The sequence below is a fragment of the Molothrus ater genome, chromosome 12 (genome assembly GCF_012460135.2).
Source record: "Molothrus ater isolate BHLD 08-10-18 breed brown headed cowbird chromosome 12, BPBGC_Mater_1.1, whole genome shotgun sequence".
In the NCBI taxonomy this organism is placed as follows: Eukaryota; Metazoa; Chordata; class Aves; order Passeriformes; family Icteridae; genus Molothrus; species Molothrus ater.
In genome coordinates this window covers 20251880-20273835 of record NC_050489.2, presented here as the reverse complement: position 1 = coordinate 20273835, position 21956 = coordinate 20251880, and the positions used below count along the sequence as shown (strand labels likewise).

Genomic DNA, 21956 nt, shown 5'->3' with positions numbered 1-21956 from the left:
AACATCGTACCCAGGGACCCCTCGGGCAGGAAGGGCCCTCAGGATGCTGCAGTCCCCTGTACCACTCTGTCCAAAGCACAGCACTGGGGGTGACCCTAGGGAAGGGGACTCCCAGTAACATCAGCTGTCCCCATCCCATGTGTCAGGAGCTGATCCTGGAGCCAGTGTGAGACCCGCAGAGCTCGGGGTCCTGCCAGGGCGAGAGGCTGCTCTGCCCACCCATGCCAGCACCCATGGTCATCTCAGGGGGTTGGGGTGGCAGCAGGGCTCTCGCTGCCTGGGCCAGGGGAGATTTAGCACCATGAATGCCCAATGCCACCAGTGTCACTCCCATGAAGGACAGACTTGTGGTCAGTGCCCTGCCCATGTCCATCAGCACCCTTTGGGGGACATGGGCACTGCCCATGCATGGGTGACACTGCAGCTGTGCCACAGGTTCCACACTGCAGTGGGCAAGGGGGGACGGGACTGGGGCCAGCACCAATCTCCAGGGCACAAAGTGACACAGAGCCTGGAAGATCTAAAAAAACCAAATCCTTTATTAAAACTGACCCAGCTCCCATCCCCTTGTCCGCAGTATCACACGCCATCATTTCATACCTTAAAAAATAGATAATAACCACAAAAACGCAGGCGAGGAGGTGAGGGGGCTGCGCTGGGGTGGGGGGCACAGCAGGGGGAACCCCCAAGGCACAAAAGCAGCAATAAGGCAGGGGCAGCAGCGGGCTGGGGGTCCCTAATCGTCCTCCTCGCCGCCGCCGTAGAGCTCGGCCAGCTTGCGGAAGCGGCCGCCCCAGTCGTTGAGGTAGTCGTAGTCCTGGTCGCCGTCGGAGGCGGAGGAGTTGAGGGAGCTGAGCGAGGTGGCCTCTGAGCCGCTGCCCTCGTAGTCGAACACCAGCAGCGAGTCGTAGGGGGGGGCCGTGGGGTCCGTGTCGGCCGCCTTCAGGTTCTGGGGGAGCACAGGGGTCAGCACCCGCGTCCCTGCGCTGCTGTGGCAGGGAGCTGTCACCCCCGGGCTCTCCAGCACTCACCTCGTCGATGAAGTTGCCGATGTCGTCGGGGTTGGCGGGGCGGGGCCGGTACTGCGGGGCTGGCAGGAGGGTGGGGGCCACGTCATTGCGGATCACCTCGGGCCGGGCGTCCAGCCCCCGGTGCAGCTGCCGCAGGTCGTAGTTCTGGGGGACACACACACATGGAGAGGGGCAGAGTCAGAGAGCCCAGGCTGTCACCAGGCTCCTGACCCCCACACCCACCTGGTCCTCCTCGCCGCCACCCTCCTCCCCGTAGTAGAAGATGTTGTCCCTTGTGTCATCTTCGGGCAGCAGCAGCGGCTCCTTTGTCACCTTCCTCCTCCTCACAAAGAGCAGCAGCAGCAGCAGGATGACTGGGGGGAAGAGTGCCATCAGCAGGGACACGTGTGCCCCACTGTGCCCAGAGCTGGGCTGTCCCCACAGCCCCAGGAGCCCCACTCACGCAGCAGGGCCAGCAGTGCGCCCAGGGTGGCGAGGACGAAGGGCAGGGTGGTGACAGGCTGGGACCTCTGGGGACAGCCCTGTGCCTGCCCCTCGCAGGCGCAGACCCGTGCGGTGACAATGGTCACTTGGGCTCTGCCCGGCTGGTCCAGCAGCCGCAGGTACACGCTGTAGGTGTCGGGCTCCAACGGTGCCACCAGCTGCAGCGTCACCGTGTCACCTACATGGGATGGGGGGCTCACGGACGATGCACCAGGAATGCTGCCTCTGCCGAGGAGCCCCCACATGACGTTCAGCCCCCTGCAATACCTGTGTCCCCCACCTCCACAGCCCAGCTGTCCCCTGAGCCGTGGGTGAGCTCGGCGCGGAAGGGGCCGGTGTTGGGGGGCAGGTCCCGGTCGGTGACGGTGAGGAGCTGGGGCTGGGGGCTGCGCTGGCAGACAGTGATGTCCCGTGGCTCGGCCTCGGGGCCGTTGTCGTTCACATCCAGCAGGGTGAGGAGCAGCGTGCCCGTGCCCGTGGCCGGCGGTGAGCCTGGGGGGAAAAATTCTAGAGGGGGGGAACCTCAAACCCAGGACCCTCATGGGGACATGGGTGACTGAACAGGCATGGGGACGGGGGGGCTCAAAACCAAGACTTTCCCCGGGACAAAGACTGTCTGGGCAAGGGTGGGAACAGCGAGGAGTGATGCGGGAGGGGGCAGTCCCAAACCCAGGATCCTCAGGGGGCTGGGGTGCCCCGGGCAGGGGTGCGGCCGGGCAGCCCCAGCCCTGCTCCATGCTGGAGCTGATGTGTTTCCTGGTGATGGCAGCACGTGCCCCTCACGCGGGAGGGGGAACAAGGGCCCTTTCATGTCCCTCACCATCATCCACAGCCAGCAGCACAGCCATGTAGGTGTTGTTCTTGACAAAGGGGGACTCGCGGTCCAGCTGGTCCCGCGCGGTCACCAGGCCATTCTCGGGGTGCACAGCCAGCCAGCCCGCCGGGTCGTGCCCCACCAGGTACCTGGGGGCACAGGGGAGCTGGTGCTGTGGCGAGGGGCAGCAGAGACCCCCCAAACTTCCACTCCAACCCTGTCCCTGCTCACTTGATCCTCTGGCCCTGCGCCTTGTCAGGGTCCTGGGCCGTGCAGGCTGTGAGGGTCTGCCCCGGGGGCACATCCTCTGACACCGTGGCCAGCTGCACCGGTGGCACGAACACCGGGGCCTCATTGACATCCTCCACAGTGACTGTCACCGTAGCAGTGGCCATGGGCAGCTTCACGACAAAGGGGACCTCGTTGGCCACTGCCACGTGGAGCACGAACTGCTGCTTGGCCTCATAGTCCAGACCCTGGGAGAGGGGGAGACATGGGCAGTGAGAGTGGGACGGGCAGGACTCCACCTGGGCAGCACTGGGGTGACAGGGGGTGACACAGACCTGGGCGGTGCGCAGGATGCCCTCGTTGGTGGCAGGGTCGGTGCTGATGGCGAAGGCTCCCCCGTCGTTGCCGCGCAGGATGGAGTAGACGGCTCGCCAGGCCGGCGTGCCGGGCTCGTCCAGGTCGGTGACAGCCAGCCTGGCCACCTCCCGCCCAGCCACGTTCTCTGGCACGGCCGCCTCGTACTGCGGGTCAGGGGCACCGTCAGCACCATGGCCCAGCGGGCACCGGGGGGGGGTTAACACCCAGCAGGGGGGCCCACGTTACCGTTTTGGGGTCGAACTCGGGGGCGTTGTCATTGACATCAGCGATCTCAATGACGGCCAGCGCTGTGGTGGTCAGTCCCTCCCCATCCAGGTCAGCTGCCTGCACGGTCAGTGTGTACTCCCGCACGCGCTGTGGTGGACAGACAGACAGACAGATGCCGTGTCAGCCCCTGCCTGGGCTGGGCCCCTGCCCCCCGGTGCTGCAGAGCCCACCTCCCGGTCGAGGCCGCTGGCAATGACGCTGAGGGTGCCGGTGGCCCGGTTGACAGTGAACATTTGGGGATGGGGCTCCCGTGGCTCCTGGCTGAGGATGGAGTAGGCGATGACACCATTGTAGGTCTCCACTGCATCGTCCGCATCCGTGGCTGTCACCTGCATGATGGAGGTGCCTGGGGGTGTGGAAGCGCAGGTGAGGGGGATGCTGGGGGCACAGTGCCAGGGCTGTGCTCCAGGAACATGGCTGGTGGGATGCAGAGCTTCCCCAAGGCACAGGGTCCTACCTGGCAGAGCTCCCTCTGGCACAGAGCCCCTGAACACCTCCTGCGTGAACTGGGGCTTGTTGTCATTCTGGTCTGTCACCGTCACGATGATCTCCATCGGCTCCTCCACTGGCTTCCCATTCTCAGACACGGCGTGGGAGAAGAGCTGCGGGGTGGGGTGTGAGTGGGGGGCCTGACAGAGCACCCCAACATCCCCCTGGTGTCCCCAGGCAGGGACCTACGTGGTACTTGTCGATGTGCTCGCGGTCCAGCGGCTGCGTCACTTTCATCCAGCCCGACTCCTTCTCAATGGTGAAGATGCCCTCGGGGGGGGCATCTGCTCCCTGCCCTGTGATGCTGTAGAAGATCTTGGTGTCTCTGTCGCGGTTGGATTTGATCTGGGAGGAGATGCAGACCAAGGGATGGGCTCAGCATCCCCCAGCACCCACCTCCATGCCCAAAGCCCCTGCCCAGACCAACCAGTGTCATACCTGAACGAGCTTTTTGGGGAAGGGGCCCCTCTCATTCTCAGGAACCTTGATGGGGGGGATCACCCAGTCCCTCTTCTGCCTCCTGAGAGCAGCTCGAGCCCTGGGCAGCTCCTGTGGGGCGGAGCTGAGTGAGGGCACAGCCGGCGGGGGGAGCAGGGGTGGGGGATACGCGGCGCAGCGTTACCTGGGGGGAGCGCCTGCTCTCTGCGGGAGCTGGGGCAGGCTCTGGCTGGCCAGCGGCACACCGGGGAGAACCAGCATCCCGGGGGGGGACGGCGAGCGCCCTGCCCACCCCCGGCAGCCGCACGGGGCCCCCGTCCTCCCGCACCCCGACATCGGGCTCCTCCGTGCTGTACGGCCCCGCGCAGCCTCCGGAGCTCCCTGCGAGGGTGAGGGGTCAGGGGGATGGGGGGGACCTCTCCCCGACACCCCCGAGCCGCAACCACAGCTCCAGGACCCTGCAATCCCCCGGAGACCCGAGGCGGAGTGAGGCAGGGGGCGGTAGAAGAGAGGGAGAGGACACCGGGAGCGGGGCAGGGAACACCGAGCGCCGTACGGGAGCGCAGTGGAAGTTTCGGTGGAAGTTTCGGCTTTGTTTCACAGATGATGGGAAATTCCTGGGCGGGCAGAGCCCTGCCCCAGCCCCCTCCCGGTGTGTCACCCCCTCGGGGCTCCCAACCCCCCGTGGCCGGATCATCGGGCACTGAATCTCCCTCCCCCGCCTCCCACGCTGCATCCCTCGTGCTGGACACGGCCCCGGCTCCGCACCCCCCGGGGCAAGGATTAGGGGATTAGCGGAGCTGAGCCAGCTCCGGGCGGGGCCCCGGGCGGGGCCGGGGGGCTGCGGAAGGCGTGGAATGGGGCAGGGAGAGCGGTGCCCCACGGCTGCTCCACACCGGAGGGACCGAGCCCGAGGGCGGCGGTGTGGGGCCATGTGGGGAGCAGCAACCGTGCCCCGAGGGCAGCACCGGGGCCCCTCCCAGTCGCGATGGCCGCGATAAGGGACTTTAATGGGGCCGGAGGGGCATCAGTCACCCGGCAAGCGGGACACGAGGAGCCCGGGGAAGCCCCCAACTCCCGGCATGGGGAGCCCCCAGCCCCGCTCCCCAGCCGTGGCGCGCGTTGCTGTTCCCTCCGAAGGGCGGGCGGCACAGGGGGTACCCCACCCTGTCCTCGGGGGTCCCTCCGTGGAGGGAGGGCCCACAGGGCACCGAGCCCGCTGGGTGCCGAGGCGCCGGTCACTGCGGGGGCCGTGAGCTGCCCACCGAGGGGGTCGCAGCGGCGTGGGCAGACCCCCGCCTGTGCCCACAGCAGGGGCCTGGCAGCGCCCACCTCCAGTCGTGGCAGGCGTAGCTGATGGGAAAGGGATGTGAAACGGGATGTGGTGTCCACAGCAGACAGAGGTCGGGGCCGCTCCCTGGCACTTACCGCCAAGGAGAGCTTTTAGTGCTCCCGCGGCCATTAGACGAGCGCTGGCTCCGGCCGCGTTCCCGGGCAGCCCCAATCCCCCGGGAGCCGCCGAGCGAGGAGGGCACCGGGCCCGGGCCGAGCGCCGGCAGCGGGCCAGGAGCTGGCAGCAGCAAGACCCTGCCCAGCCTCGGGCCGGCCACAGCCCGCACCCCACGGCCGGAGAAGGGGGGCCCTGGGGCTCCCGGCCCCATTGCCAGCCCGGCGCCGGCCGCCCACCCTGCGGGGACCCAGCCCTGCTCGCAGCGGGCGCCGCACGGCTGGGCCAAAGGCGCTGGCATCAGCCGCCACCAGCCCAGGGAGAGCAGACGGGCACCGCCAGCCCCGCGGGGCACAGCCAGCCCCATGGCCGAGCCCCTCACCCGGGGACCCCGCCAGCCCCACAGCACCGCGAAGTCCTCCCGAAAAACAGCGGCCCCACCACCGGAGGCAAAGCGATCCTGATCCCGGCAGTGAGGGAGGCCCTGCCGCCCCCGCAGTGCTCGGAGCCCCGATTCCCGTCCCGATGGCGGCCCCAGGCCGTCCTCGAGGTGTTCCGGGGGTCCCGGTGCCGCCCGCCCCGACGGTGCGAGTTACCTGGGGCGGGGAGCGGCCCGCGGCGCAGCCCCGGGAGGACGCGCGGCGGGGCCGGGGACAGGGCGGCCGCCGGCAGGAGCGGGGAGAGGAGGAGGAGGATGAAGATGGAGAGCGGGCAGAGCCCGGAGCGCGGCCCCCGCATGGCCCGTCCGTTGCTGCCGCCGCCGCCGCCGCTCCGGTCGCCGCCCGCCGCGTCCCGCCCCGTCCCGCCCCGCAACGCCCCAGGTGAGGCGGCGGCCGCGCAGGTACCGCCCCGCCCCGGAGAGCGGCCCCAGCACGCCCCAGGCATCCCCCCGCAATGCCCTGGACCCCTCCATTACCCCCGGGACCCTCCTACCGGGGATTCACCCCCTACAACACCCCCGGCAATCCCCGTTACACCGCGGTGCTCCTCTGGAAACCTCCGGCAGCCTCCGATACAACACACCGGGCACCCCCGGTATTCCCCTGGAGCCCCACGGCAATCCCAGCACCCCATGTTACCTCCCGGGCACCCACCCGCCAAGATCCAGGCACAGCCCGGTACCCCTCGGGCACCGGCCGGTACTGGAACCTTCCATACCCTCCGGGCACACCCGGCCCCCTCTGAAATCCTCCTGCCAATCCGCGATACCTCCCGGGAGCCCTGGGGCACCGCCTGCAGCCTCTTGGAACGCCCTGGCAACTCTCGGCAATCCGCGATACCTCCCTGGTGACCCCGTTACCCTCCGGGCACCTCCCCGCTCTGTACCCATCGGCATCGCCTCGGAACCCCCTGGCACTCCCCGGCAGGCCCCGGCAATGCTCGGGCACCGCCCGCTCCCCGCCGGGCACCCCTGCTCTCTCAGTGCCGCCCCCCGGTGCCCCTCAGCGCAGCCCGGTGGACACGCCCGGGCATCCCGGTATCTCCAGGCACCCTCGTGGTGCCGCCATCCGTCCCTCCCGGTGTTCCCATGGCACCTCCCACCACCGCCCCAGCAGGAACTGCCCCCTCCCCGTTCCCCCGTGCCACCCCCGGGTGCCTCCTCCCCGTCTGCCGCCCATGGGTGCGCCGGAACTCCCGGGGGGGGGGCCCGTGTGTGCCCCCAGCCCCACTGCACTGGGGGTTCCCACCGAGGGACAGCCCCGGGGGCTCCTGGACTCCATCGTGCCCCCGGCTGGAGCAGCATCTCGTGTGCTGGGTCCCCCCGCAGGGCGCCCCCAGACCCCCCCGGGGCTGGCAGCTCTGCAGAGCCGGTTCAGCTCTCCCGGCCAAGGTCACTGACGCAACAGGGAGGGCTCCCAGCAGGCACCTGGGGGGAGCAGCCAGTGCAGCTGCAGCCATGGCACCCTGCAGCTTCACCCTCCTCCTCCTCCTCCTCCTCCTGCTGGGACCCTCGCAGTGGGGCCGGGGGTGCTGCATGGCCATGGCCCGGCGGGTTCGGGGCAGAGCCGTGTCACTGAGCCCTGCAGCGCCTCTGTCCGTCCCACAGGACGTGCTGATATTCCCGGAGCACGGACACGGCCTCCGGCGGCAGAAGAGGGACTGGGTCATCCCCCCCATCAACTGCCCTGAGAACGAGCGGGGGCCTTTCCCCAAGAAGCTGGTGCAGGTGGGTGTGCCCGTGGGGACCGGGCAGGGCCCCGAGGGATCCCTGGGGCACTGGGACATGGCTCACCCTCCTCTTCCTGCCTCGCTGCCAGATCAAATCCAACAAGGACAAGGAGACCAAGGTTTTCTACAGCATCACGGGGCAGGGAGCGGACACCATCCCCGTGGGTGTGTTCATCATCGAGAGGGAGACGGGGTGGCTGGAGGTGACCAAACCCCTGGACCGGGAGGAGAAGAACAAATACGTGGTGAGTGAGGGGGCATCTGTGGCGGGACAGGGACGGTCCTGGGCACTGCACGCACACTGACTGTGCCCTTGCAGCTCTACTCCCACGCCGTGTCGGCCAACGGGCAGCCCGTGGAAGACCCCATGGAGATCATCATCACCGTCACTGACCAGAACGACAACCGGCCCGTCTTCACCCAGGCAGTTTTCCACGGTTCTGTGCTGGAGGGAGCTGAGCCAGGTGGGACCACGGCCACCCCCTGGCAGGCAGCACTGGAGGGATGTGTGACAGGTCAGCAATAACCACCTGCTCCAGGCACACCGGTGCTGAGGGTGCTGGCCACCGACGCAGACGACGCAGTGAACTCCAGCAATGGCATTGTGAGCTATTCCATCCTGAGCCAGGTGCCGGAGAAGCCCCAGCCTGGGATGTTCACCATCAACAGCAGCTCTGGGCTGGTCTCCCTGGCCGTGCCGGGGCTGGTGGCAGAGGTGAGCCCCGGACTCAGCCCCCACCGAGCTCACCCCACACTTGTGGGTGACACAGCCTCTTGCCACAGGTGGTCCCTGAATACACCCTAGAAATCCAGGCTGCTGACCTGGGGGGACATGGGCTGCGAGCCACCGCCACCGCCCGCGTCAGGGTGCAGGTGAGAGGCTGAGCCACCCCCGGTGCCCCGGCGGTGCAGAGGGCAGGGCCAGGCTGTGCTGAGGCCGGTGCAGAGGGCAGGGCCAGGGTGTGCAGAGGCCGGTGCAGAGGGCAGGGCCAGGGTGTGCAGAGGCCGGTGCTGGCTCCCGACAGCCCCACGTGCCCGACTGCAGCAGCAGCGATGCGCTCCAGGTGCTTTCCATGGTGGGAGGCGAGACTGGGACGGCAGCCGGGCTGTGGCTCCTCCCGGCCCGGTGCCCCAGCCTCCCACCAGGCTCTGGGCCACTCGCCCCAGGGCCACGGCGCTGCCGGAGCGTGGGTGCCAGCGGGGCTCCTGGGAAGCCGCCCGTGCCGGCTCAGCCCAGCCGGGGAGGAGCACCCGGTTCTGCGGGAGCCCCGTGCCAGGATAGCGGCATCCAGCCACGCCAGCTCCACGGGTAGAGGCTGTGGCGCCAGGAAGGGAGGCCAGGGATGGCGTTTTGTGTGGGGGCACCGGCCGCAGGTCCCTGGCCCATGAGTGGGACACAGGAGAGCCAGGTAAGCTCGCCAGGGTGCCTCTGCAGCACCCCCACGTCAGCCGGTGCTGGGCTGGCAGTGGGAGCTGGTCCGGCTCCAGGGAGGCTGCCCGGTCCTGCCGGCTGCTGGGACGCAGCCCCAGACCGTGCTCCCACCCCATCCTGGGAGCTCCAGGAGAACGAGGGGCCTGGCTGCCCTCAGCAGTGCTGACCTTGGCACCGGGCAGCTCCAGAGAGCTGGGCAGGGTCAATGTCCGCCCGCACGTGACACCGTGGGCAGGGATGGGGCTGCTGGGACAGGGCTGCTTCCTCGTCGGGTCCAGACTGGCTGCTGTGCTGTGCTGAGGCCCACCAGGACAGGCAGGTGAGCACAGAGCCCTGCATCCTGGTGGGAACCAGCTGGCACCCACACAGTGCCTGAGGCTGAGCACCCTGGCATGGGAAGGACGTGGGTTTCCATATCCCAGCTCTGGGGAAGAGTAAAGTCAGGGGCTTGGCTGCAGCACAAGAAGGCAGATGGTGCTGCCAGGACAGGTCCCAGCCCTGCTCTCCTCTCTGCCATAGGCTGATGGCATGTCTGAGGTGGGAAAGGGCACCCTGACCACCCACGTGCTGAACACGGCCACGGGGCTGCCGGCAGCCGGCCTTGGCGTCCGCCTGGCCCAGCTGCAGGAGCCAGGGCTGCAGTGGATGGAGCTGGCACACAGGTACGAGAGCTGGTGGCACCTGTGGGGCAGGGACACTGCTGCCAGGGCTCTGTGAGCTTGGCCAAAGGCTCCTGTCACAAGTGTCTGCCCAGCCTTCACCTGGGGTTTGTTTGCTGGTGGCAGGGCTGGTGCTTGGGGGTATGGCCAGGGCAGGTTCTGGGGTGGGGCAGGGCTGTGTTTTGGGGTACAGCAGGACTGCCTTGGTCTGGTTTCAGGCACACGGATGCGGATGGGCGCTGCCAGCCCCTCCTGGCACCGGGACAGGCCAAGGCTGGCACCTACAAGCTGCACTTTGAGACAGCTGAGTACTGGCAGGGACTGGGGCACACCAGCTTCTACCCCTTCGTGGAGGTACGGAGAGTGGGGAGACTGGGACAGGTGACACAGCTTGTCTGAGGGCTGGGGCCAGGCTCAAGGGGCTGCACTCCCCTGGGCCTCACTCTGGGAGGGGGATTCCCACTGCTATCTCCTCACTCTCCCTCAGGTCGTTTTCATCATCACTGACCCGGCACAGAAGCTCCACGTCCCGCTGCTGATCAGCCCCTACTCCTACACAACCTACCGGGGCAGCTAGAGGGGCACAGCCTTCCCCTGGGGACGCATGAATGATGCCACCAAGGCCATTAAAAACTCCAAACAGCACCGTTTGTCTCAAAAAATCACCTTCCACTTTTGTGGGAACAGAAGCAGCCCCAGGGGCAGCAGGGTGGGGTGGGTGGGATGCCTGCAGTCCTCCAGCTGTGGTCCCCCTTGGGAGGAGAGGTTCCTGAAGATGCTCACTGGGGTCTGTTTAAAGACACTCAGCAGGAAAAGGGCACAGCCCCACTACCAGTGTGCCAGTGGGACCCTCAGTGCTGCCAGCATCAGGTGGGCACTGAAACAAGGCCAGCAGGGCCCTTCCCCAGTTCCTGCCCCGGGATGGGGAAGGACAGTGGCTGGAAACCCAGGTTGTCCAGGGGGATGCCAAAGGCTGTCAGCTTTGCCTCGAAGGTCTGCAGCATGTCGTTGTGTGCCTGCAAGGAAAGGGTCCCTGTCAGCCCCTCTGTCAGCAGAGGAGAGCTCCCTGCAGCCCCAGTCTGATTTCCAACCCCCAAGCCAAAGCCATGGAATCACAGAATCGTTTGGGTTGGAAATGCCTCTAAGATCACCGAGTCCAACTCCCCCAGCAGTGCCCAGGCCAGCACTAACCCACGTCCCCAAGTGCCCCATCCACACGGCTCTTACACCTCTCCAGGACTCCTCCCCGCCCTTACCTTGCAGACTCTGGCCAGCTGGATCTGCAGGTCCTGGATGGTGGCATTCTTGGAATTGAGCACATCCTGCAAGGGGAGGTTGGGATGAGGCTACTCTGCCCAGCCCTGGGGACGTGCTGGCCGTGCCCCGGTGGCCGTGGCGTGGCAGAGCACACGAGGCAGCACGGCCTGGGCAGCTGGCCACCACCCTGCCCCCTCTGAGTGGCACTGCCAGGGACAGCCAGCCCCGGGCAGGGACAGCAGCTCCCGATGAACACCACAGCCATCCCTGTCACTGGGAGCGCTGGCAGCACCTGCTCTGCTCCAGCAGCACCACCCTGCTGCCGCGGCACCGGGGAATTACAGGGAGCCAGGCTGCCCCAGGCAGCTGACAGGAGGAATTCAGGGACCCCAGCAGCTGCAGGAGAGCCCGACGCCAGTGATGCCATCCCAGGAATGTGTTTTCCTTCCACATGCTGGGAGGTGACACATCCGCTGCCTGTGCCATAGGCCTGGTATGCATCCCAGAGCGTCCCAGAGCCTCCCCGACTCCCCCTGCAGCGGCGATCTGGCTGGGGACAAGCAGGAGGGCACCAGGTGGTGGAGCCCTCGTTCCCTGTGTCTGTGCCCAACCCGCACAAGCGCTGCTCCCGGCTCCAGCTGCGGCAGGCTGCAGGAATGTGGGTCTCCAGGCTCTCTGCAGAGGTATTTTTAGCACGGCAGACACCGCAGAGCCCCAGGATCCTGTCTGCACCGTCCCCTTGGCCAGGCGAGGCTCACCAGGTGCAGCCCCCCCTGCACAGAGCCCCTGGGTGCCACTGGACCCGCTGGCAGTCAGCTGGCTGTGTGGCAGCACAGGGTGCCAGCAGTGCCATGGAGCCTGCGGCCATGCTCCTCCAGACAGGCCCCAGCTGAGGGACAGATCAGTGCCAAACTCCAACACCCACACGCTCCGCTCTCGAGGCAGAGCCGAGTGCCCTGCGGCACCACACGTGGCCCTGGGAGTGCTGGCAATGAGTGACAAGTGACGTGCCACCTACAGCCACGCAGGATGGGCACTGCTGCTTTCCAGGGACAGCAGGCACCCCACAGTGGGCTCTGCCCCCCAGATCCAGCCCTCGCCGGGCCCCAGTACCTCCAGCTTGTGCGAGACCAAGGAGAGAGCACTGGGGTCGAGGTTGGAGGCTGCAAGGACCTCGCTGAGCTCCACCTCCTTCTGCTCCAGGAGGGTGAGGAGTCCGTGCAGCTTCCGCTCCAGGAGCAGGTTCTTGTAGCCCGTTTTTTGCTGCACCTCGTTAATGGCTCTGGTGAAGTTCTGATAGAGGTCATCCCGCTCTTCCTGGACCTGTTCCAGTGGGCAGCACAGTGTCACAGCACCCTCAGGACCCCGGGGGACACGGGGGCATGCACAGTGGTGTGGAGCACAAACACGGCAGAAGACTGGTCCAGCAGCTCAGCCCAGCCGTTCCCCATGGCACCTGCAGCCCACAGGGAAGGCAGGTGCTGCAGCACAGCCTCCCCCCTCCCCTCCCTCTCTCCCTCTGTCCATGGTGCAGCACCTGCGCTTCTCCCTCCTCCTCCTCCTCCTCCTCCCCTCCAGGCATGGAATGCCCCAACGGGCTCCCTGCAGCACTAATTCAGACCCCAGCGAGGGCCCCCGGCACACGGGGGTCTCTCATCTCATCCCCACAGCTGGCAGCAGTCCCTGGCTTACAGCTAGTTAATAAGTGTCCTAATTAGGACACAGTCTCTCCTCCAAAGCCTATTTCTGAACGCTCTGAATCTGGCGCTGTCTTAATGATGGATTGTTAATGAGGCCTCGGATCAATGTTCATATTCCTGGGGATTTCTACGAATTGCAAATGAGCTCTCTCCTGACTCTTAAGATTTATCTGGGTTAGTGGGGGGGAGCACTGGCTCTGCAGGGCTGTTCCTGAGCACCCCAGAATGGGAGGGAGCGATCCTGGAGCCCTGGCAGAAGGAGGGGCCCGTGGCAATGCCCCCATCCAGCTCTGCCCCACACAGCCCAGGCAGCCTGGGGCCCTGCTGGAGCGTGCATGACTGCTCAGCAAAGGACAAGGCCAGGCCTGTCTGCTGACCGTGGGAGAGGCTGGAGCTGGGAGCAGCTTTGCTGGGAGCAGCGGTTATCACCCGACTCGGGATTAGCTTTGCAAAGCCCTGGGCTAAGCACAGCCTCTGCTGAGCCCCACGCCCTGTCCTCTGCAGAGGGTTTGCAGGAGGTTTGGAGAGGGAATGGGATGCCCAGCCCTGCCTGTAGGTCTCACCTGACTGAACCGCTGCTCCAGCACCTCGTGTTCCCACTGAAGGTCCTTCAGTTCCTTCTGAGCGATTTTCAGATGGGCTTTGGACTTCTGTGAATGGGAAAGGACGGTTAAAGAGCACAGGATTGTCTGGGAAGTGTTGGAGATGTGTTCTGGGAAGGGAGGAGAGTGAGCAGCAGAGAGAAAACCAGGCAGCACCCACATCAACCTGCAGTGGGGCTGCTCTCCCTCCCAGTCTCTCTTTGGATTCCCATCTGAGACCCCACAAATTCACAGTAAGCAGAACAAGACTTGCTTTGCCTAGCAATCACAGCACACCAAGTGGCAGAGCGCAGTGTTTTCCCTACAGGAACGAGCCCATGGAAGGACAGGGCTGGGCACTCACCATCAGGGCCTCCTTGTCCCTGTAATAGTTCACCAACTTCTTCTGCAGCTCAGCCACCAGCTCCTGGGCCTCGTGCAGCGGCTCTGTCAGCCCCTTATTCTCACGCACCACATCTGCCTTCTCCTTTTCCAGCACAGCCTCCTTCTTCTTCAGTTCTTCCACCTGCTCCTGTTCTTGGGAACATAAGTGCTGGCTCCTGGGACTGCCCAGCCCTTCAGAGTGCCCCAGACCCTCAGGACACCATCCCCACTCATGTACAGGCCACCAGCAGCACCCACAGTGACACCTGGAACAGCCAGATCCAGCTGACACCCTGGCAGGAGCAGTCCCTGGGTGCAGGGGTGGCACAGGGACGGGCAATACCTTCAGGAGGTTGATGAGTGTCAGGTTTTTGGCGGTGATGTCGTTGTAGTAGTTCTTGATGGCACCAAAAGCCCCCTCGTGGTTCCCTATCAGCTCGCTGATCTGGGTGTTTTTCCTCTCCTCCAGCTCATGGATCTCTGTCTTCCTCCGCAGGTCCAGCTCGTCCCTCAGTGCCTGCATCTTCCTCGTGTACTTGGCCTCCATCTCTGGGGGAAAATTGTCAGAGCTGGGGAAAAACTGGCTGAAACTGGGGAGGAAAAGTGACCAGAATGGGGAAGGGAGAAAAAACAGCCAAAACTGTGTGGGTTGGGACCAGCTGGAGCTGAGAGGGAAAAACAGCCAGAACTGGAGGGCAAACTAGACTGATCTGGGGAGGAAAAGCAGCTGGAAATTATGGGGAAAACTGGCCAGAAACTTGGGTGGGGGAGATCAGCCAGAACTGAGGTGGAAGCTGACCAGAACTGGAAGGAAAAATGGCCAGATGAGGGAAGGGGAAAATGGCCAGAACTGGGGAGAACCTGCCCCCATGTGCTCAAGGTGCTGCTTGGGAAGCAGAAGCAGCTCTCCCTGTCGTGCTCCTCTGGGATCTGCCTCGTGCCCTCACCTTTGGTCTGCAGCTCGAAGTCACTGCGCAGCCGGGCCATCTCCTCCTCGTGTTTCTGTGAGGAAGTAACTCCGTGTTGGAAGAAACAACCAAATCCCAAGCCAGCCCAACCCCAGGGATTCCCTCCTGCTCTTTGGGAAAGGATTCTGATCCCATGTTGATGCAAACAGTGGCTTGTCATTTCTCCAGCTGCTCTCACAGCTCCCCACTGTGGGAGAGGGGTCACCCAGGAACCCCTTCTCCCCATTCCTGCACCAGAAACCCCAACCCACCCCACAGAGAGCCAGGGAGGCAAGATCCCACTCCTGCTCCCACGCTGGGGATGAGGCACCTCACAGGACATACCAGGCAGAGTTTTGAGATGGCTGCCTCATTGGCCAACTCCTGCTCCTTCAGCCTTGTGTTCAAGGAGCGTTTCTCCTTCCACATCTCCTCCTCCTGCTCCCAGTGATCCTTCTGGGCCCTCCTCAGGGACAGGACTCCCTCTGCCTTCAGCTCCGTCAGGTTCTCCTGCTGCTCGTGCAAAAGGTGCTTCACCTTCTGCTTGTACACCTAAGGACAGGCCAGGGACAGGTGAGGGGCTCAGCAGGAGACACCTGGAACTGGGATGCTGGTGAGACATCCTTGGATAGCATCCTGCCCAGCTCCTCCTCCTCTGGTCCTTGGAGGAGGAGGAGCATCCCCTGCCCAAGGATGGCATCCCCTGCCCAGGCTCACATGGAGCCCTGCAGCCACACCTTGATCTCCAGCTGGTGCCGCTCCTGCGCCTCCTCCATCTCTCGGTCCCGGGTGCGCAGCTCCGCCTTCCTCTCCTCCAGCTCCCGGCGGGTGATCTCCCAGTAGCCCTGGATCCGGTTACACTCCAGCTGGAAGGAGTTCCGCTCCTGCCGCTCGCGGTCCAGCTCCTGCCGCAGGCGCACCATGTGCTGCAGCAGCTGCACAGCCAAGAGAGCAGAAAGGTGAGGGGCAGGCAGGCCTGGCACAGGTGAGGGGCAGACACAGGTGAGGGGCAGGCACAGGTGAGGGGCAAGCAGGCCTTGGGCAGGTGCCTTTGGAGAGCCCATGTCCCAGACCAGCAGGATGTGCTGGCTGTCACAGGTGTGGGGCTGTGGAGGTCCCTGACTAACCCAGCAGCTTCTGGAAAAGGAGTCACAAAACCTCACTGCCTGGGATGGGGCTCTGGCTGACAGTGTCCAGTGACACCAGTGACACCGATAACAGTGACACCAGTACCAGCATTCCCAGGTATTGGAATAAAACAAGGGAGACTCCATTTCCTTCATGCAGGAAAAGCCCAGTCTTTATTCACATAACTCATTTTACACAGTTTTCACAGACCTCGTGTTTAACATCTGTTGGCTGGCAGTTTTTTACCACTTTGTTTATTGGTCAGAAGGTGATTTGTGTGTAGGTGCTGAGGTGCAGGTTGTTTGCATTTTTCTTTTGTGGGTACTCATGGAACAGAGCTAATGTTTACGCAGGTCCTCTTATTTTTCACCCAAGAACAGGTTTTTATGTTAGCACACTATTCATTCCAAGTTAGTGTTTGCATGGGAACTTGCAAAGTACTAGCTGCACTCAGAAGAAGTGGCAGGCTAACAATCAGTTTAACAGAGCAGGCCTGGTTTTATGAGGCCTTTCTTTTATAATTCTTCTATCCATCACAACACTCAGGTGCTTAGATACTTCTGGTTCATGGAATTGTTTGGGTTGGAAAAGCCTCTAAAATGAAGTTCAACTGTTCCTCCAGCACTGCCAATGCCACCCCTAACTCATGTCCCCAGGTGCCACATCCACATGACTCCTAAATCCCTCCAGGGATGGGGACCACACCTCTGCCTAGGGCAGCCTGGGCCAGGGCTGGACAACCATTTCCAAGAACGAATTTTCCCAATATCTAACTTCAACCTGCCCTGGCCCAGCCTGAGGCCGTTCCCTCTCCTCCTGTCCCTGTTCCCTGGAGCACAGCCCAACCACCCTCGCTGTCCCCTCCTGTCAGGAGCTGTGCAGAGCCACAAGGGCCCCCCTGAGCCTCCTTTGCTCCAGGCTGAGCCCCTGCCCAGCTCCCTCAGCCTCTCCCTGTGCTCCAGACCCTTCCCCAGCTCCCTCAGCCTCTCCCTGTGCTCCAGACCCTTCCCCAGCTCCATTCCCTTCTCTGGCCATGCTCCAGCCCCTCTTTCTTGTCCCGAGGGGCCCCAAGATTCTCAGCAGTGCCCAGAACCCAGGGCTGGCGAGCAGAGGGAGGGACGAGGCGGCCGCTCCTCCCCAGAGCAGCAGGAGCCGCCCTCCCCAGCCCCAGGCAGGCGCCAGTGACACAAGCCCGGCTGCTGTCCCTGTCACCCTGTGCACCTGCTGTCCCCGGGGCTGGCCAGGCGCCGGGCAGGGTCCCGAGCTGTCCCCTCCCGTCCTGCCCGTGCTCCCCCGGCGGTGCCGCTCACCTGCTCCTTGCTCATGTCCTCCGGGTCCAGGCCATCCACCACCGCCGGGCCCGTGCCCCCTTTCCCCTTCTTTTTGGGTCCCTGAGGACAGAGAGCCAAGCGCAGCAGGTGAATGGGTGAGGAGGACACCGCGCTGCTCGGGGCCCCGGTGCCGGTCCCGGAGCACCCCCGCTCTCACGGCAGGGACCGGGACAGCGGCCACACCGAGCCGGGAACAGACCCATGGGCTGCCACTGCCGACCCAGCTCCGCGGTGAACCCCGAGGCACCTGTACCCGACATAACGCCCGAGCAGCGTCCCCGCAGTGCCGGGCACGGCGCCGGGGGCTCCGAACCCTCCCCGGGAGCGGACCGGGACAGGACGGGGCTCGCAGACATCGGGGCGCGGGGCTCCACCGCCCTCCCCTGCCCGCACACCCAGGCTGCTAGACACCCTTCAGCAGCCGCCGCGGTTCTGCCCCCGGCCCCGGTTCTGCTGTTCCCGGCCCCGGTTCTGCTGTTCCCGGTCCCGGTTCTGCTGTTCCCGGTCCCGGCCCTGCTGTTCCCGGTCCCGGCCCAGTCCCGCTCTCACCATGGCGGCGGCACCAGCGTCTCCAAGCAACGGATTGCAGGTCCCGCGAGAGGACGGCGAGATCTCGCGAGAGCAGCACTGCGTGAGACACGCCCCCTAGCAACGCCACGCTCCGCCCTGGCAACGGAGGCGGGGCCAGCGGGGGGAGCGGCGGGGCCGCGGGGGGAGCGGGGGGACCGGGAGGGGAGCGGGGGGACCGGGAGGGGACACCGGGGAGAACCGGGGAACATCGCGGGCACCGGGCGGGGAGGAGGCGCCGGGGGGCCGTGTGGGAGAACCTGGGGACCGGGGTAACCGAGCGGATCGGGGGAACCGGGGAGTTCGGGCAGGACGGAGGGGACAAACCCGGGGGGTCCACTGTGCCCGGGCCAGGCTGCCCCACCCCCGCGCCCACCGCTGTGACCGGGGCTGTCCCCACAACTGCGGCACAGCCCCGGCTCTGCTCCCGGTGCACTCCCGGTCCCCGAGCCCCCCCGCTCCTCCCGGTCCCCTCCGCGCCCTCTCTTGTCCCCCGGTGCTCCCGCCCTTCGGCTCCGCCCATCCCGGTGTCCCCGCCTCCGGTGTCCCCGCCCCCGCCGCGGCGGGCAGGACCGTGCGGGCTGCGGGCTGGCACCGGGCCCGCTCAGCACCGGACCGGCACCGGCACCGGCATCAGCCCCGAGCCCGGCCCATGGCGGTTCCGGCAGCGGCCGGCACCGGAGGTGAGGGCGGGGGCAGAGCGGGGAGGCTCGGTCGGACCGGCACGCCCATCACCGTGGAACCGGGCCGGGCCCCGCGGGGCGCACAAGGAGATGTAGGGCGGGGGTGCAGCGGGAGGAGCTGCATGGGGGCTGCACTGGGGGGCACAGGGGGGCGCGGGGCCGAGCTGGGGGTGCCCGGCTGCAGGGGAGGGGGATTGGGGGGCGGGGACCCGACATGGGGGGGCCCGTGCCGGGAGAGTCGGGGACGGAGGGACAGAGCAGTGGGGTACCCGGAGAACGTGGGGGGACGCGGGGTGTTCATGGGCCCGAGAGAGCCCTGGAGTGCCCCGGGGACTTGGGGGGCAGGGGGGTGCTCGCAGGGAGTGGGGTGCAGGGCGGTGACAAGGGGAGGCAGCGGGGTGGCCGGGTGGTCACACGGAGCAGGGGAGCGCACCGGGGATCTGGGCTTGCAGCGGGGTGCCCCGGGAATGTGGGGGGACACTGGGGTGCCCGGGGGTGCACAGGGGCGGTAGGGGGCTCACAGGACATGCAGGAGCTCTGGGATGCCCAGGGGAGCAGCGGGGTACACCTCGCAGCCATCCCGCACGGCTGTGGCAGTGCCGGTGTGCGGAGGGTTTGGGGACAGGGAGGTGGCGGTGCCGGTGCAGCCGAGGGGGCCCGGAATTCTGGGGGGGCCGCACCTGGCGACAGAGGCGGTGCCAGGGCTCCCCTGCCCGCCCGTCCCTCCCGCGTGTGGCCCGCACAGGACCGTGCCGTAGCCGCCAGCGTGGGGCAGCCCCGGCCGTGGCACCGGGGGAGCGGCGGGACACCGGGCCCGTGGGGGGACGGTGCCACCGGGGCGGGCTGCGGGTGCCGCGGGGTGCCCGGTGCGGGGGGTGCCGGTACCGGTGGCCGCCCGGCTCTGCGGTTGCCGTGAGTCAGCAGCACACGGCGTGCGGGAGAGATCCCTGATCCGGCCCCGCTCCCGCCAGGCAGCCGGTGAGCCCGGGCCGGAGCGGGCGGTGACACTGACGGTGACACTGCCGGCGACACTGCCGGTGGCACGGCGGGACCATGCAGGCGGAGGCCAGAGGGGAATTCTGCAGCCGGGAGCAGCGCCCCGGTGGGTGCGGGCGCGGTGCGGGCAGGGGGCCGCGCTCCTCACGGTGACACGGCACGGTGTCACCCACGGGGCTGGGCAGGTGGCGGGAGCGGGCAGCGCCGTGTCCGCCGCGGGGGGATCCGCTCTGCCCTGTTCTGGAGCGGGATGAGGAGCCCATTTCCCGGGACCAGGGACCACACCGTCAGCGCGGGGTGCCCGATGTCCCCTGCGGGGTCAGGATGTGGCAGAGCCAGTGTCGGGGCAGAGGGCTGCTGCTGTGCCACTGCTGTGCCACTGCTGTCCCATGGTGTCCCATGGTGTCCTGCCCATGTCCTGCAGCTCCGTGCCCCAGCAGAAGGAACTCCCCTTCCCCCGTGGGTTGGAGCTCTCTGTCCCTGCCCCGCTGTCACCATCCCGGTGGGAGGGAGGCGATGCCCATCCCTGAGCCGAGCCGCCCGGTAACTCAGTGGCGGCATGGTTCGGTGCTGCCAGGGCACCGGCACCGACCTCGGGGGACAGGGTGCAGTATCCCCCCCGGGGCACACAGGGCCTCCTGGCACCCCCGGTGCCCGCTCAACCCCGAGACACGGCTGTGCCCCCGCTGTGTGCCACAACCGCGGGCTGCACCACCACCGTGTGCCACGGGCTGTGCCACGGCCGCCCTGTCCCTGCGGCTCCCCGCGGGGACAGTCCCAGCACAATCCGCCCTTGTCCGGCCCCGGCACAGCCGCGCTTTGTCTCGCCGACACAAAGGGGCTGCGCGGGGAGGGGGGCGCGGGGCGGAGGCTGCCAGCTCCGACACGAGGGGCTCGGGCAGCTCTGCCCGTGCCCCGCTCCTCCCGGGGGTCCTGCTGTGCCCGGCCCCTGAGCCGGGCACCCCGGGGGCCCCAGGAGGAGCTGCCCTCGCTGATGCAGAAGGTGCTGATGTGGCAGAGCTTGGCAAGGAGCCGCTGGTCTCGGAGCGCCCCGCAGGGACCCCCACGCACGGGCCGGCCCAGGAGACCCCCCGAGTCCCCGCGGAGGAGCAGGGGGGCATCCCCATCCCCAGCGCCGGCCTGCTGCAGGTCACCGAGCGCCGACGTGAGTGAGGCCCTGAGCTGCGGTCCCTGCCCGTCCCTGCCAGCTCCTGCCATCCCTGCCCGTGCCTGAGGTCCCCTGCTTTGTCCCTGGGATGTCTGCCTGCCCATAGCGTCACCTGCCTGTCCCCAGCACCTCGGGTCTGCTCCGGGGTTTCCTGCCTGTCCCCGACAGTCCCCTGCCAGCCCTCGGGGTGTCCTGCCTGTCCCGTCTTCTGTCCTCACCTGGGGTCTCCTTCTTGTCCCTGGGGTCCCCTGGCACCCCTAGAGTCCCCTGGTAGCCCCCAGCCAGTCATGGTCCCCCCCAAACCCCTCACGCCCCCAGCTCCCTGGTCCCCAAGCAGCGACCCCCGCCTCCCGGTGGGTGCCCAGCTGTGCCCGGTGCCCGCAGAGCCCCTGAGCAGCGTGTCCTCGCTGGAGGTGCACTTCGACCTGCTGGACCTGACCGAGCTGACCGATATGTCGGACCAGGAGCTGGCCGAGGTCTTCGCCGACTCCGACGAGGAGAACGCGGCCGGAGAGACGCCCGGCGGTGAGCGGGGCTCCGGGTCCGCCGGTCCCGGTGTGTCCGCCCGTCCCGGGGCGCCGCTGACCGCCCACCCGCCCGTGCGTCCCGCAGGGCTGCAGCCGCCGCCGGTGCCGCGGGCCGGGTACCTGCGCTCGCCCTCCTGGACCCGCGCGCGGGAGCAGGGCCGGGACAAGAAGCACCTGAGTGACCCCGAGCTGCCGCCGGGACCGCCGGGACCCCCGGACGCCTTCCTGCCCGCCGAGCGCCCGCGGGAGCCGTAGGGACAAACCCGCCGGGGGACACCGGGACACGCCGGGGCTGGTCCCGTCGGTACCGATGGAGCCCGTCCCCGGGCGCAGGACTCCCGCTAGCCCGCCCGGAGGGCAGAGGCGGCCCCGGCCCCGCGGCGGGGACGTACCGGGCTGCCCTCAGCCGGTGGCCCGCGGCCCGGGGGGAAACCGGGCCGGTCCCGCCGGTCCCCGGGAGCGGCACGGCCTTGGCTACCGGGAGCGGCGGATGGGGCAGCACGGGACGGGTCGCACGGCTCAGCGCGGCCCGACGGAGCGCGGCCGGTGCCGGTGCCCGCCCGGTTCTGATGTAGCAGTGCTGTGATCCGGTAAAACCGACCGACCGACCCACCGCCGGCCTCTGCCCGTCTGCGCCGCCGCGGGGGGGAGCGGGAGGAGCTGGGGGCACGGAACGCCTCGGGAGCAGCGGGAAGGGGGGTGCCCGGCCCTAGCGGGTACCGGGGCAGCGTGGCCGCGGCCACTCTCGATGGGCGGGAGACCGGCGGTGACCGCGGCACATCCCGCGCAGCGCAATTCTACCCCGCGGGCGGCGCCGGCCCGCGGACCGGCCCGGGACCGGATCGGTGCCGG

General features: G+C 67.1%; 4 protein-coding genes across 7 annotated transcripts; 2 read left to right on the top strand and 2 right to left on the bottom strand.

Annotated features, from left to right (window-relative positions):
• Positions 1-519: 519 nt before the first annotated feature.
• On the bottom strand, positions 520-6328 carry LOC118691178 (B-cadherin-like). 2 transcript variants are annotated; one of them, XM_036390278.2, is made up of 15 exons: positions 6172-6328; positions 4313-4509; positions 4129-4239; positions 3880-4035; positions 3659-3803; positions 3372-3547; positions 3160-3288; positions 2892-3077; positions 2560-2804; positions 2335-2477; positions 1782-2006; positions 1474-1692; positions 1254-1384; positions 1032-1175; positions 520-949 (listed from the first exon to the last, which is right to left on the bottom strand). In XM_036390278.2, exons 1-15 carry the CDS (start codon positions 6311-6313, stop codon positions 737-739), a joined length of 2562 nt encoding a protein of 853 aa, XP_036246171.1. In that variant the 5' UTR covers positions 6314-6328; the 3' UTR covers positions 520-736. The 2 variants fall into 2 exon arrangements, with proteins under 2 accessions (XP_036246171.1, XP_054372118.1); XM_054516143.1 differs by having other exon boundaries at positions 2560-3077; positions 6172-6313.
• On the top strand, positions 6312-10444 carry LOC118691368 (cadherin-1-like). The gene is made up of 9 exons (XM_036390535.1): positions 6312-6416; positions 7623-7742; positions 7834-7989; positions 8064-8208; positions 8284-8459; positions 8528-8617; positions 9696-9838; positions 10054-10189; positions 10323-10444. The coding sequence occupies exons 1-9, from the start codon at positions 6312-6314 to the stop codon at positions 10410-10412; spliced, it is 1161 nt and encodes a 386-aa protein (XP_036246428.1). The 3' UTR covers positions 10413-10444.
• Positions 10445-10461: 17 nt separating this feature from the next.
• Positions 10462-17762, bottom strand: GAS8 (growth arrest specific 8). The gene is made up of 11 exons (XM_036390495.1): positions 17713-17762; positions 17143-17223; positions 15442-15639; positions 15050-15256; positions 14705-14759; positions 14101-14306; positions 13738-13905; positions 13356-13442; positions 12206-12415; positions 11092-11157; positions 10462-10851 (listed from the first exon to the last, which is right to left on the bottom strand). Exons 1-11 carry the CDS (start codon positions 17713-17715, stop codon positions 10702-10704), a joined length of 1431 nt encoding a protein of 476 aa, XP_036246388.1. The 5' UTR covers positions 17716-17762; the 3' UTR covers positions 10462-10701.
• Positions 17763-17912: 150 nt separating this feature from the next.
• DBNDD1 (dysbindin domain containing 1) lies at positions 17913-21717 on the top strand. 3 transcript variants are annotated; one of them, XM_036390498.2, is made up of 5 exons: positions 18068-18413; positions 19389-19515; positions 20428-20574; positions 20962-21102; positions 21190-21717. In XM_036390498.2, the coding sequence occupies exons 2-5, from the start codon at positions 19467-19469 to the stop codon at positions 21357-21359; spliced, it is 507 nt and encodes a 168-aa protein (XP_036246391.1). In that variant the 5' UTR covers positions 18068-18413; positions 19389-19466; the 3' UTR covers positions 21360-21717. The 3 variants fall into 3 exon arrangements, with proteins under 3 accessions (XP_036246392.1, XP_036246391.1, XP_036246390.1); XM_036390497.2 differs by having other exon boundaries at positions 19385-19515; XM_036390499.2 differs by lacking the exon at positions 19389-19515 and having other exon boundaries at positions 17913-18413.
• The last annotated feature ends 239 nt before the right edge of the window (positions 21718-21956 follow it).

Bases quoted from the DNA above. Each gene is read 5' to 3' on its own strand.
- LOC118691368 (XM_036390535.1), top strand. From the start codon at position 6,312: ATGGCCCGTCCGTTGCTGCCGCCGCCGCCGCCGCTCCGGTCGCCGCCC. The intron at 7,743-7,833 runs GTGGGTGTGCCC...CCTCGCTGCCAG, and splicing joins TCCCCAAGAAGCTGGTGCAG to ATCAAATCCAACAAGGACAA. The intron at 9,839-10,053 runs GTACGAGAGCTG...GTCTGGTTTCAG, and splicing joins TGGATGGAGCTGGCACACAG to GCACACGGATGCGGATGGGC.
- LOC118691178 (XM_054516143.1), bottom strand. From the start codon at position 6,313: ATGCGGGGGCCGCGCTCCGGGCTCTGCCCGCTCTCCATCTTCATCCTC. The intron at 3,804-3,879 runs GTAGGTCCCTGC...CCCACCCCGCAG, and splicing joins AGCACATCGACAAGTACCAC to CTCTTCTCCCACGCCGTGTC. The intron at 3,289-3,371 runs GTGGGCTCTGCA...TGTCCACCACAG, and splicing joins CCAGCGGCCTCGACCGGGAG to CGCGTGCGGGAGTACACACT.
- GAS8 (XM_036390495.1), bottom strand. The intron at 14,760-15,049 runs GTATGTCCTGTG...ACTTCCTCACAG, and splicing joins CCATCTCAAAACTCTGCCTG to AAACACGAGGAGGAGATGGC. The intron at 11,158-12,205 runs GTACTGGGGCCC...CTCCCCTTGCAG, and splicing joins TGGTCTCGCACAAGCTGGAG to GATGTGCTCAATTCCAAGAA.
- DBNDD1 (XM_036390498.2), top strand. From the start codon at position 19,467: ATGCAGGCGGAGGCCAGAGGGGAATTCTGCAGCCGGGAGCAGCGCCCC. The intron at 20,575-20,961 runs GTGAGTGAGGCC...CGGTGCCCGCAG, and splicing joins GCAGGTCACCGAGCGCCGAC to AGCCCCTGAGCAGCGTGTCC. The intron at 21,103-21,189 runs GTGAGCGGGGCT...TGCGTCCCGCAG, and splicing joins GGCCGGAGAGACGCCCGGCG to GGCTGCAGCCGCCGCCGGTG.